General features: G+C 41.1%; 1 protein-coding gene across 2 annotated transcripts; it reads left to right on the top strand.

The window, feature by feature from the left end:
* Window positions 1-2,557: 2,557 nt before the first annotated feature.
* LOC131248273 (transcription factor UNE10-like) lies at window positions 2,558-13,316 on the top strand. Of its 2 annotated transcripts, none has more exons than XM_058248479.1 (6): window positions 2,558-2,717; window positions 2,804-3,377; window positions 3,494-3,595; window positions 11,441-11,506; window positions 11,604-11,939; window positions 13,180-13,316. In XM_058248479.1, the coding sequence occupies exons 1-6, from the start codon at window positions 2,611-2,613 to the stop codon at window positions 13,270-13,272; spliced, it is 1,278 nt and encodes a 425-aa protein (XP_058104462.1). In that variant the 5' UTR covers window positions 2,558-2,610; the 3' UTR covers window positions 13,273-13,316. The 2 variants fall into 2 exon arrangements, with proteins under 2 accessions (XP_058104462.1, XP_058104461.1); XM_058248478.1 differs by having other exon boundaries at window positions 2,804-3,398.
* Window positions 13,317-13,666: the final 350 nt, after the last annotated feature.

Genomic DNA, 13,666 nt, shown 5'->3' with positions numbered 1-13,666 from the left:
GTTCGAGATAAAGATGCCTTGTCTTTATTTGGAAGATTCGGTGCTGGATTCCGCAACAACTCAGGTACTGGATGCACTTGTGTTTCCTCTTCTTATGCAGGAGGTTCAGTAATGCTAGAAGGGTTATGACACCTTTGGCTCATATTGCACAGGTAAGCTTAATTTTGTGTCGATTATGTTGAAAATAATTGGCTTTTTGCACGACTAATGCACAATAAATTTTTATGACACCCAAATAATTTGAAGTCCCACCGTGCATGCCAAAATTTATTATATATCGGTTTGTTTTTAGTCATGTATGGTGTGTGCGAGCATGACAGGATTGATTGTGCGGCTCGTTTCAAACCAAACAACTTTGACCCCAAGCATTAAGATGGGCAGATATGTTGAATGCGATTGTATATAATCAAGACCTGAGAAGATCGGTCGCCTATTCAACCACTCATGTAAGATTGTTACAAGATGATTAGGCGACTGTCGGAGAGTGGGATTCTTCATCCAAAGATGGGTTACACTTTGCCTTCCATACAAAAGGATTTGGGGTATAACAGGCAATCAGGAAGTTAGGCATAAAAAAATACTCACGGTCAACAAAAGGATGAGACTACGAGGAATCTTTCTGAATGAAGTACTATTTGTATTAAAACGAAAATAATTCAGAGCAAAAGCGTATACTTGAATCACAGTTAAAAATTAATGTTAAAGATTATTGTTACTTTTAAGATAGAGTTAAAGTTATGTTAAAGAAAGATAAGGCTATTATTTTATTTAGTTGGTATAAGATAGTTAATTGTTAAGTGAATTTTTTCTTCTATTTATATACTTTTCTACTGCGTGGATGGTCTTAATCTATTTTCTTTTTTGGCTTCAATCATTATTCCATTCTGTCTCTCTTTTTAACTTCAATCGTTATATCATTCTCTCTTCTAACGTGTGTTCTTTTAACAGTTATTTTCTCCTCAATGTCTCCTGGCCTTTTTAGGTTATCCCTCCTCATCAAATGACGTGTATTATTCAGTTAATCGCCGACTGTACTTCTATAAAAGGTACCCGATATATTTTAGAATCCGTCAAAAAAATAGAGTACACGTGTGCCTCGGAGGCCCCATCCACCGTCCTACACTCTGCATGCGTTAGCGGATCACACGTGTGCAGATATTCACCGTAGACTTGTACCACCTGAAGCGAAAGACAAAGCGGCCTCTGGTGAAGGCCAATCCAAAATCGAATTGATAGGACGATAGGTCGGTAAACAAATCCAAAAGCGGTCTCTTGACAATCCATTCGCATGGTGGTCGTAGTCTGACGGTCTAGATCATCCAATCATACCTTTTTATGCTCTACGTGGGGCCCACGCCCGACATTATAAGCGAGCGGATTATGTGCGGCCCCAGCCTCATTTAAGAGGTGTGGCCCTTACCGTGGGACCCATTTTGCTGCATATATTCTATATCCACGCCGTCCCTCCGTTTTTCCATATCACTTTAGTGCATTAACGTAAAAATGAAACAGATCCAAATCTCAGGTGGGCCATAACGTAGGAAATACTGGTGATTGATCATTGAAGGCTTCTTGTAGACCAAAAGGTTTTCAGATCAATCTGGTATTAATTTTTTTCCCTTCATCCAGATTTTTGTGACCTTATCAACAGGTTGGATTGCAAACAAAAATGTTGGAAACACTACGGTGGGTCTAGTAATTTTTTTAATGGTGTAACGTTCAATCATTACTGTTTCTTATAGTATGTTGCATCTGAGATTTATAAATACTTAATTTTTTCCTTTCATGCATAAAATGATCTGAAAAAATAGATGGACGGCGTGGATTTATAATATATACATGAAGGAAGACCCCACGACAAGGGACGCACTGTCTTTAGTACAGCCGGGGTCGCACCTAATCCGCGCCCACAATGGTAAACGCTCGGGAAAGCGACAAGAGCGGTCAAATAAAAATCATCGAAACGCAGTAGGGAAATTCTATCCACTAAAAACATCCATCTGTGGACTGCCTGTTGTTGACATGTGGCGATGGCAACCTGACCTGTCTAGCATCCATGCACCCTCTCCTTCCACTCAACACGTTCCATGCCAGCTCCTCCTTCCGTACCACTCTCCATCGTCCAACACGATCACATGAGAGAAGTTTTACGGTACGTAGTCCATATCTTTGTACGTTATGAGCGCGTTCATAGATCCGACAAGTGAGGCCAATTATCCGTAAATCACGACCGTCGATGTCGCATCTTTATCAATTCCTAGTTTTCTAGATAAAAGATTTTCTGAACATTTTTCAGTCGAATATTGGCTGCAGTTGTATTTCAGTTTGAACCGTCTAATTACAGGCCACAAATGTACGATTCGGATTGTTCTACGAAGAATATTTTTTCAGTATAGTCCATTTAATGGGGGACATTAAAGGAAGAATTCAGTGGATCATCGAAATGTAGGCCCCACTTTTCCGAATTGAAAATGTATGTAACTGTGAAAAAACATGCCGTAGAGTCATATAAATCAATATGATAGTACATCTCCGTTCTTTGCCACTAAAATAACATCACTCGTCTCTAACATTTCTGCATCTCTCTCTCTCTCTCAGACTCTCAGTAGAATGAGCCAGTGCGTCCCAAGCTGGGACCTCCATGAGAGCACCAATTCAGCTAGACCCGCGCTGCAGGGAGACCCAAGCACCAACTCTACGCCACCTGAGGAGGCCATGTACTCTCTCTCTCTCTCTCTCTCTCTCTCTCTCTCTCTCTCTCTCATATACGTATGGATCGGTGTATGCTTTTTGTTTTTTGCAGGTTAGACTACGAGGTGGCGGAGCTGACGTGGGAGAACGGCCAGCTAATGATGCACGGGCACGGCCTCCCTCGGATCGCCGGCAAGACTCTCTCGAAGTACGCGTGGGAAAAACCACGTGCAGGCGGCACGCTCGAGTCGATCGTCAACCAGGCCGCGTGTCCGCCTCCACCCCAGGCCGCGGGGGAACTGGTGCCGGGCCTGAGCATGGACGCTCTGGTCCCGTGCTCGAACCCCACCCATTTCCCTGACGAGCACCCGACACGTGTCCCCGATCCGAAGCGTGGCGACCTCGGCGCCCGTGTGGTGGGCTCGTGTAGCGAGGAGAAAGTGGCTGAGGCCGAGGCTGCCGCGAGGAAGCGTCCGAGGGTGGCACGCGCGGCGCACGAGTGGAGTGGCCGCGCTAGCACGAGCATGGCGAGTGGTAGTGAGAGCAGGCACGTGACGATAGACACGTGTGAGATGGATCCAGACATGGGGATTGCATCCACCTCCCTGGGATCGCCCGAGGACACGAGCTTTGGGCTGCCGTTGTCGTCCCGCTCTCTGCCTACTACCGTCGACGATCACGACTCGGTCTGTCATAGCACATCTCAGGCAATATTCCCGATTTTACCCTTTCCTTTCTCTCTACTTTCTACGTGTGCTGACGTGGATGGGTTGTTATTGTTTTGTCTCTCTGCTGGAAAAAGATGGAGGAGGGAGGAGGTGAGGATGAGAAGGGCAAAACGGGGAAATCGTCCACTTCGACGAAGAGGAGTAGGACCGCTGCAGTCCATAACCAGTCCGAACGTGTAAGAATCTCCGTGGACTTTTTAATTGAGTTATTTCCTACTCTGGCCGACTGTGATGGATGATAATCAGGCGTATTTGTGTCTGTACACGTGGTACACAATTAACTCAAATTGAATTATTAAAATCATGGAACGCACTCTATATAGGTTACACTCTGAAAATAATATTAATTTGATCAATCTAACGTCTGATTTATGGAAGTAATTAATTCTGTTGAGCTTGAACCGTTTATTATTTTCGTGTTGACCGTCCAATATATATTGTTTAATCACTTATTCGAGTGATTATTTCTGTACAATTATTGTTTCTTAAGTCATCTAATATGGGATCCACTATTCGAACGGTTTAATTTGAGTTAAACGCCACGTGAACAATTTTGTGGGTGCCTGCGTATCATCCATGACACCAGAGTATCAAAGGTTTTCTTTTTCCTTTTTTACCCCTTCTTTACGTGGGACCGATATCTACTCGCTTACTGATTTGGAAGCTGATTGCGTGCTGAGTAAGCGGCGCCCCACCACATAGATGTATATATGTATCTCATCCATACCGTCCATTCATTTTTCCAGATTATTTTAGCACCTGATCTTAAAATTGAAGCATGTCCAAAGCTCGAATGGACCACACCACAGTTAGAATAATGATGTCTACCGTTGAGCCCACAGCTGATGTTTATTTGTCATCTAACACCTTCATAAGATCACACCGACATGGATGAAGGGAAAGCATAAGTATCAGCTTGATTCAAAACTTCTGCCGGACATTTTATCCAAAGCTCAAGTGCGCCACACCATAGAAAACAACGGGAATTGAACCTCTACCATTAAAAATTTCCTAAGGTTACAAAAGCTTGGATCAATATGATGTTTATGATTTTTATTGATCATCCATGTTGGTTTAACCTTATGAACAGGTTGAGTGATAAATAAATATAAAGTGTGGGCCTTAAAAAGGTTTTGACAGTAGTTGTCGTTTTCTCAAATGTTTCCTATGGTGTGGTCCACTTGAACTTTGGATATACTTCAATTTTAAGCTTATGTTCTAAAATGAGCTGGTAAAATGGATAGACAGATATGATACATACATCATGGTGGGACCCACAACGTTTACCTTATGCGCTGTAGTAGCTGACAGTTACTCAAACACGCAATCCGAATTGCAGTTTGCTCAAAAGTTCGGTGGCAGTCTAGAAGTTTCCAACCATTCCACTACGTCCTGTGATGCCGTGGACTTGGAGCTTTTAATATACTTCAATTGAAAACGAGCTCTTGATATAGTAAGACGGCGTGAATAAGACAATACATCAAAACGTTATGGTATGTTGAGTAAGTACGCAATCCATCCCCCGCTGTAGGCTGTGGGTAAGATCACCGAGCTCAACGGGGCCCACATTGTTGTAAACCTTGCACCCACTCTGTCCATCAATTGAAACTTTTCGTGTTGTCCAAACAGCCCAAAAATCAGACGATCCAAATCTCAGGCGGGCCACACGACGGGGAACAATGTAAAATCATGCCATGTGGTGCCCATGAGATTCGGGAGGGTGATTTGGTGCACTTGATGAACTATCAGGACTGAATATAGACAGATGGACTTTAGCTCTGAGCTTTGGATCGTCCTTAACTTTTTAAAATGAGCTGGAAAGATTGATGGATAACGTGGATAAAACACATAAATAGCAAAGGCTACGGAGATCGTGGGCCACGTAGTGCCACCAGGGATATCCCCGGTTGCGGGGGCTGCAGACAATGGCTATCTTTTTAGTTTTTATTTTTTATTTTTTTTACTTAATATAGTAGGACAACGTTGTAGCATCTTATGACCAAAAGTGGCAAAAGTAGAAAAGTATGATGTTGGATGATTGGATTACAAAAGTAAAAGTAAGGAAGAAAGAAAACTGGTCAAAAGAAAAAGAAACTGATCATATACAACGTTTGTATGATATATAACTTAACGTACAATGTTTTATTTTCCACTGGCCTGTCATTTTCTATGACATCTCAGCCATGAAAACTAGGATGGTCCATTAATCAGGTAGGCAACAGATAGGCTAGACCGTTGAAATCCATGAACAGGCACTGGTCTGAGTCAAGGTATGTATGTGGCCCACCTGATAAATGGATCCTTTCATTTTTCACACCAGATGATATTCATGGTGTGCTTAACCGTTTTGATGGCTTGGATGCTCCGCAGATGTGACACATCAGCTAACAATAAAGACATTATATGTTTATCACAAGTATTGTAACCGCACAAGTTGTTGGGGTTTTCACGTACCACAACTTGCGGTACAGTGTCATCCTTTCCACCAACACGCCCCCTATTGGTATAAATATAATGAAGATGGTAGGCATGTTTCATTTCTACTGCTTTTGAATTCAATTCTCCGTTATTCTCCTCTCCATCTCTATATAAACAGGAGTACATGACCCACTTGGGTATATTGAAAAATCATAAAAATAGCTCTTTCTATGTTAGAGTCTTTTCATGGACCTGCAGCAAGATTACATTTATTGAAAATCAGGCTGTTATACTTTTTAGGTGGGCTAATCCTCTAATATCTCCAAATTGTGTGGTGTGCCACATACCACTGACTTCCACGGTGTGTTGATGTCACGAAGTTTTGTGGACCCCAACGATGTATGTCTTTTATCCAAACCACCCATTCATTTGGCAAGATCATTTTAGGGCTTGAGCCAAAAAATTAATAAAGATCCAAATCTCAAGTGGACCACACTATATAAAGCAGTAGGGATTTAACTGCTACCAATGAAAACTTCTTTAAGGTCAAAGAAGTTTGGTATGTATCTGCTGAGTCGGGATCCTCTATTATCAGGTCAACAGAGAATTCATGTTACCATAATGGTTTGGCGTCCGAAGCTGTTTTTTATTTTTTTTATTTTTTTAGTGAGTGGTGATGTTGACCAATGGGAATTAGGGTATCAGGAATTCTCTGTTGACCTGATAACAGAGGATCCGGACTCGTATCTGATATTTACTTTTTTTTTGTGAAACCTTTTGAACAGGTTAGATGGTAAATAAACATCATGGTGGTCCCTACTAAGGTTTCAAAAGTGGGAATCATGATGTTTATTTCCCATCCAACCTATTCAAAAGGTTTCACAGCCTTGGATAAAGGAAAAAAATTAAAGCAAATATGAGATTTATCCAGGACTTCTTTGACCGGTTTCAACGGTAGACTTTAAATCCCCACTACTTTCTGTGGTGTGGTCTACTTGGGATTTTGATCTTGTCTCATTTTTGGGCTAAAGCTCTAAAATGATCTCAAAAAATGGATGAATGGTGTGGATATAAGACATACATCATAATTGGGCCCATAGAACTTGGTGATGTCAACACACCATACCATGGGGCTTCCAAAATCTTCTAAGTTGAGCCTACTACTTTAATTGTATGGAACACAAATGGCATGATGGTGGAAAAGATGGTGCGGTACCAGAAATCTAGGTGCATCACTTGTATGTGATCAATTCTCTTCAATGGAATGCAGGGCACCTAAGGCTGGGGTCGACGGAGCTACTATGCCTGTCCTGGTTCCCACATCCGATGGCAGATGTGTTACAGACCCTGGATATTCATTAGCCAGTGCTAATGGTTACCACATTGGATTGAAAAACGTGCTAGAGATATTGCATAGTTATTCATTAGTTAGTGTTTAAGCTTCTAAATTTTTTTTTAAAAATTAAAAATTAAAAAAACAAAAACAAAATGAGAAGTTCTAAAACAAGGATTGCCTTCTGATCTCCGCTGTTGAAAATCCACTTGATCGTCGGTGCCACGGGCATCTAAGGTTTTTTTGTGTTTATTCTCACTTATAGGAAATTGTTCTCACTTTATGAAATTACTCTCACTTTAGCATAATGAGTTAATAATTTAGGGAGACCAGTATAATGCTTCATTACAAACTTTGGTATGCCTCGCTACAATATGAAGTCTATAATCCTGCTTAACGGTGTATAACGAATTGACTTTATTTCTTCACTAAATATGGTCATCCATCCTTGATTAGATTTTCTTGTAAGTTTAAGTGATGGACCATAAGATTTGAACAGTCAAAATTGTCATCAAGTGAGATGAAAACATATTAACGATTAAAACAAAATGTCAACAATTGAAGACATTCATAAAACCATTTAAAATCTTGAGGGTATCGATATTAGTGAAAAACTACTTGATAGATGATCAAATCCATTAGAACTCTTAAGTGTCTCATCTCTAGGAAACCAATGAATTATTTATTAGATTATATGATCCTTAAATGTATCCTAATACATAAACCGGATAATATTCACATGTGAGTTACTGTAGTCGACTCTATGAAACGGGCTTAATTAAGCACATTATATTAGGAAACATTATTGGGTCTAAAGAGAATCAAAGTTAGTACATACACAAGTTAATTTGGACCAAGCATAATAAACCTCTTGATTCAGAAACATAAAGTGATCATTCGATTCAAATATCGAATAAGTTTAATACCAAGATCTCATTCTCATGAATGCTAACACTATGCATGTAAGGTAAGGCACATGCAATTTAACTCATTGTCAAACCCATTGGTGGAGATCTTCCATCCTAATTTGTCATTGGTTCCATAACACAAGCTAACAATTAACTATCATATCTTTGTCCCACAGCCTGTTAACACAATACTCCCTAGACCAATGGTTATTGTGCCCAATCTCAATTTTCCCAGGACAACGGAGAAACATACATGTATGATTTAAAATATATTCACACCTTAGTTATGGCATTATTAATATGCCCACACAGGGCCTATGGTTATCATTATTTATGGACATGATCATTAAATCAACAGTTAAGATTAACACATTGACTTTACAAGACACGAAACACTAACACATGCCACATTATCTCTACCAGCTTTACCAATGAGCTAGAGACAAGATTGAGAACTTATTCACTGTTTAACTTTAAGTTGATTTTATTTACAGAAGATGAAAAATAGGGCTAGAAGCCTTAAAGTTTGGTAGAGCCAACTCTCCATAATGTATCCAAGTTCGGAGTCATTGGAATAAAATGGATAGCAGAAAGAGGAAGGCCCAAGTAGGTAGGGGTGGCAATGGGCAACTGAGCCCTGCCCACCCAAACAGGCCTAGGCCTGAAAAATTGGTTGGGCACAGGACCAACCCAACACTGTAAGGGCCGATCTTGAGAAATGGTTGGGCCCAGGCGCAACCCATGCTTGCATTAACTTGAGGGTTGTTTAAAAACCTGTGAGTTTTGTAAGTAGGGAGTGACTTATTGATGGTGCCTTGGGAGGAAAGTCACGTGTAAGCTGCTTACAACTTGTAAGTTACGCAGAGGCAAAACTATCAGGAAATGGCATGTTTGGAACATAAGTTACTTTAAATACTGCTTATATCTCAATTTGCTTATTTTGGTTTCTACTTATTTAATAGATAATTATGTTTGGTAAACAACATACTTATGAACCAAAAAGTAGAAAAGTATGTTAGGCTTCCAATATTGTATGAGTATTTATTTCTCAATTTGTTTGGTCTGCCTTTAATATTCATCGTCTGTTATGTTAGCCAACCTTTAATGTGGACCGTTCATTATGCTGGGCCCACCTTAGTCATGTCTTCAATTTGAACCGTCCATCATGTGGGGCTAACCTTCAATGTGGTTATCCACCTTGCAAGGCTCACCTTAGATGTGGTTATCCATTATGTGGGGCCACCTTGATTGGGGGCTATCCATCGTATCGGACATTGGATGTGAGTCGTCCATCATGGGGCCCACCTTTAATGTGGATTGTATATGTGAGGTCCAACTTCAAAGTGGATCGTCCATTACACGAGGCCGGCCTTGGACGTGGACCATTCATCATTAGAGGTTGACTTTCAATGTGAATTGTTTTTCGTGTAAGACACCTTTTTTTCTTCTTTTTTTTAAAGATGGGAAGCACACCACCTATGAATTTGTTAATGCACAAAATCAGCCTATACAATGATTCGATCGTTATAAAAAGAATGGACCACATCTATTATATAAACTTGGTACGAGACCTCCACAGAGGGTCCTTAATTACTCTTGCTCGGGTGGTAGACTCTCAGGAGTTTCAACACCTGGTCAAGGGTTCGAGTACCCATAGGTGGTGAAATTCCACTAGCTTGAGTGTGTGGGGTGTGTGTGCGTGTGTAAAAAAAGAAAAAAAGACCTCCACAAAAGGACCTAAGCACCGGAACAATAAACACATCACTAACCATGACACTAGCCATCCAACATAGAGGATCTTTTAAAAAACAGAGCCTTTGTAACGACCTTCAATATGGGTCGTCCATTGTGCAGAGCCCATTTTCAAGCAAGTCAAGAAACTCATTGACTTAGAGGTGTACACGAACCGAGCTTGCTCGGTTAGCTCGCTCGACTCGACTCAACTCGAAAAAGCTCGATTCGACTCGGCTTAAAGCCAAGTCGAGCTGATTTTTTGAGCTCGAAAATGAGTTCGAGCCAAGTTTGAGCTAGCCCCGGCTCGACTCGGCTTGGATCAAACCAGTTCGGTGACTCTGTTACTTTGATATGATGTTGCTCACCATGTGTTTGATGAAATGACTTAAAGAAGTGTGGCTGGTGGCAAGGAAGGTATGTATTTGAAACCAACACCCTTTTTTTCTTGATTTTTATATTGCTTAGAAGTTGTTTGATAAAATACTTGTAAAACCATTGCTGCTGTCTCAAATACAGTGAGATTTTGAATGTGCAGTACAGATGTTTGTGAAAATGCTACAATGGCGAACTCGGCTCGATCTTGGCTCGAACTCAGCTCGAACTAGCCCGAGCTGCTGACCAAACCGAGCCAAGCTGGCCAGTCAAGCTCGAGGATCGAGCCGAGCTGAGGTCAACTAGTGGCTGAGCCGAGTCGAACTGAGGCTAGCTCGACTCGATGTACACCCCTACTCATTGTATGGACATCAACATGTGACACTTTGCATTTGAGAGGGAGCATCAACACTTGGCCATAGAGTATACCTTAGAAAGTCAACGAAGGCTATGAAGGTAGATGTGGGTCATTTATCATAGGGCCTAACCTTTGATGTGGACTATCCATTATATGGAGACCACCTTGATATGGGTCATCCATCATGTGGGGCCCACCTTCAATATCCACTGCTCATCACATTGAGCCCTCCTTTAATGTGAACTGTCCATCATGCAGGCTCCACCTGCATTGAGGGCCGTCCATCATGCGGGGCTCGCCTTGGATGTGGGTCATTCATTATTAAGTGCCGACTTTTGATGTAAACCATCTATTATGTACGCCCCACCTTTGATGTGGACTGTCAATCACATGTGGCCTCCTTTGATACGGATCATCCATCACATGGACAGATAAAAAGGGCGAGAGATGAGTAATATATATATATATATATATATATATATATATTGTAGAGAAAAGTAACTTCTATGACATAAGTTACTTCTACAGTGACACTTACCAAGTTAAGTTAAAAATGTAACTTATTAACTTATGTAAGTTTTTTTTTAAATAAATAAATAAGGTTACTCATTCGAAGATGATCCGGTGATTTGAATGGTCCGTGTTCGAGTTTAAGAGTGCTACTAAGACCAGCCACAGTAGTAAACCGGTATCGAGTAGATGAATTTAACCATCGACATCTATGGCTGAATGCGGCCACAAAATATCAAATAGCCGTGATCATCCTCACAACATGATTATTGGTTGCCATAGGAAAATAATGATCAGAAAATGGACGGTCCTGATCTCATCAGACTCTCTCTGCCAACTTAAGGTACTGTTCTTATTTGATAATCAAAATAATGGTGTCCTTTTTCAGAAAAGAAGAGACAAGATCAACGAACGTATGAAAACGCTACAAAAGATGCTACCAAATTCCTGTAAGGTGTGGAAAAGATGAAAATAGTCCATTTGAGGCTTGTTGTCAGCATGTTCTCCTCCAGCCGGGCCACCGGGATCTGACTCATTCCATTGTTTTTTAGACAGATAAAGCATCAGTGCTAGATGAGGTGATCGACTACTTGAAGCAATTGCAAGCCCAAGTACAGATAATGAGCAAGATGAGCAGCATTCCTCACATGATGATGCCAATGGCTATGCAACAGCTTCAGATGTCTATGATGGCCCAGATGGGTATGGAGATGATGGAAATCAACTCCATTAATGGACCGGGCCACCCGGCCGTCGTGCCCCCAATGATCCACTCTACTAATTTCTCGCCAATGACGGCGTCATGGGACGGTTCACGTGATAGATTACACATGGCAGGCGGGACGTCTCCAGATCTTTTCTCAGCCTTCCTCAATTACCAAACACAGGTAAACCTAAAGGGTTCAGATGCTATAGTCATAGTGCATTTATTAGATAAAAGGTCGACGCGGGCTCTACCCATTTTATTGTGGACGATAAGTTTCCATCTACCTTCTAACTTTATACATGTCATGTCGCAGCATCCAACCCGTCTAATAGGTTGGCCCCACTGTGAGGAATGTGCAAAAATTAGCCCCATCAGCACTTGTTTTTAGTTATTTATATCAGAGGCTATATATTATTTTCTATGGGTGTGGCCCACCTGATGAATATACTATTTTTTATGGGTGTCACCCACCTGATGAGTGAATGGGGCTGATTTTTGTACAAGGTGATTCGGGTCCTGGCACCACACAAATGGATTTTAGCCGGATGTAGCACGAACATGATAGGTTTGAAGCTTATCATTTCTATGTAGGGTTGACAATGGGTATTAGGATACCACGATGGACCCAACCAGACTTTAACGGGTCCGGGTCCAATTTTTTGAACCCACTGGGAAAACGGCTCAGGTTCGGGTTTCACCTGTTTAGACCTGCAGGTTAAAATATAACATTGATTATTCCAGGAAAGGAAGCCGCTTGCATTTATGAGTCTGCTTCCACACCAAAGCATGCGTGGAAGTGGCAATTGTGCTTGCATTCTAATCCATCCATTGGGTGGGCCAAGCATGCAAATACTCTTATTTGTGCAAAACCTAGATTCAAATATCTAATGGGTACCCGATGGTTATCCGAACGGATACCCGACGGTATCTGGACCAGGGTCTTCGAGAATGAGACCCGTGGATAGCCCTAATTGGATGTGACCATGTCTCATTTATTAGGCTTAATGCGTTTATTAGATAAATTGGACAGTCTATGATGTAGTAATTAATTATGTATAAGCTACCACATGCCATTGATTGATTTGGACCATCTATTCAGTTCAACATACATTTTTTATGGGTTGTGGTGTGAAAATCATGCCCATGGGATGATGTAGTCCATCTATAAGTCTATCTTTTTATGGCCATTGGTTTTCCAAACCTTGGACAGGACGGTTGTGATTCTCTGATGAAAGTAATTCTTTAGAATCATCAAGCAATCCATGTTGGCCCCACCAAAATTGGCTCAAATTGTTAATGGGGCTTCGTGAATGTCCATTTTATAGATTGGATGATTGGACGGTCCAAACATCACGTTTCTGTTATGTATGCGAGTTGCGGTTGAATATATCGGTTTGTGTTGTGCTATGTGTGAGTTGCAGCAATCTATGAATTTGGAAGCTTACAGCAGGATGGCAGCCTTGTATCAACAGCTACAGCAACCAACACAACCACCACCCAATTCAAATATTTAAAATAGGAAGTGAAAAGTAATGAAATGTATTAATGTTCCTTCTGCTATAGAGTTTTTATATATTTTCTCTTCTTCTTCTTTTTTTTTTAAAAAAAAATAATTGCATGTTGTATTTGTTTGCAATTCAACTCCACACAAACACCTTTCTTGGGATTCATTTGTGTGTAGTCTCTGAGGCACGGGAAGCCTGTGTAGCGGTCCACTCGCGCTCACAGACCAATCAAGCATATCGGTCGTATTCTTGAATTTGGAATGAAAAAAGGAGTAATGCTTCCTAACACGGGACATGGAATAAGACCACTTAGATCGTAATAGCATTCAAACAAATGTCCTAACATAGAGTAGAATCCAACATAGAAGAGATTAGTTTACAGCAGTCAGCCAATGGGGTGCCT

The sequence above is a fragment of the Magnolia sinica genome, chromosome 6 (assembly GCF_029962835.1).
Source record: "Magnolia sinica isolate HGM2019 chromosome 6, MsV1, whole genome shotgun sequence".
In the NCBI taxonomy this organism is placed as follows: Eukaryota; Viridiplantae; Streptophyta; class Magnoliopsida; order Magnoliales; family Magnoliaceae; genus Magnolia; species Magnolia sinica.
This window is presented reverse-complemented; position numbering and strand designations above follow the sequence as displayed.

What these genes read in the sequence shown, in the direction of transcription:
- LOC131248273 (XM_058248478.1), top strand. Translation starts at nt 2,611, where the DNA reads ATGAGCCAGTGCGTCCCAAGCTGGGACCTCCATGAGAGCACCAATTCA. An exon ending in ACGCCACCTGAGGAGGCCAT is followed by an intron (nt 2,718 to 2,803) that starts GTACTCTCTCTC and finishes TGTTTTTTGCAG; the next exon opens with GTTAGACTACGAGGTGGCGG. An exon ending in TCCTCAATTACCAAACACAG is followed by an intron (nt 11,940 to 13,179) that starts GTAAACCTAAAG and finishes TGTGAGTTGCAG; the next exon opens with CAATCTATGAATTTGGAAGC.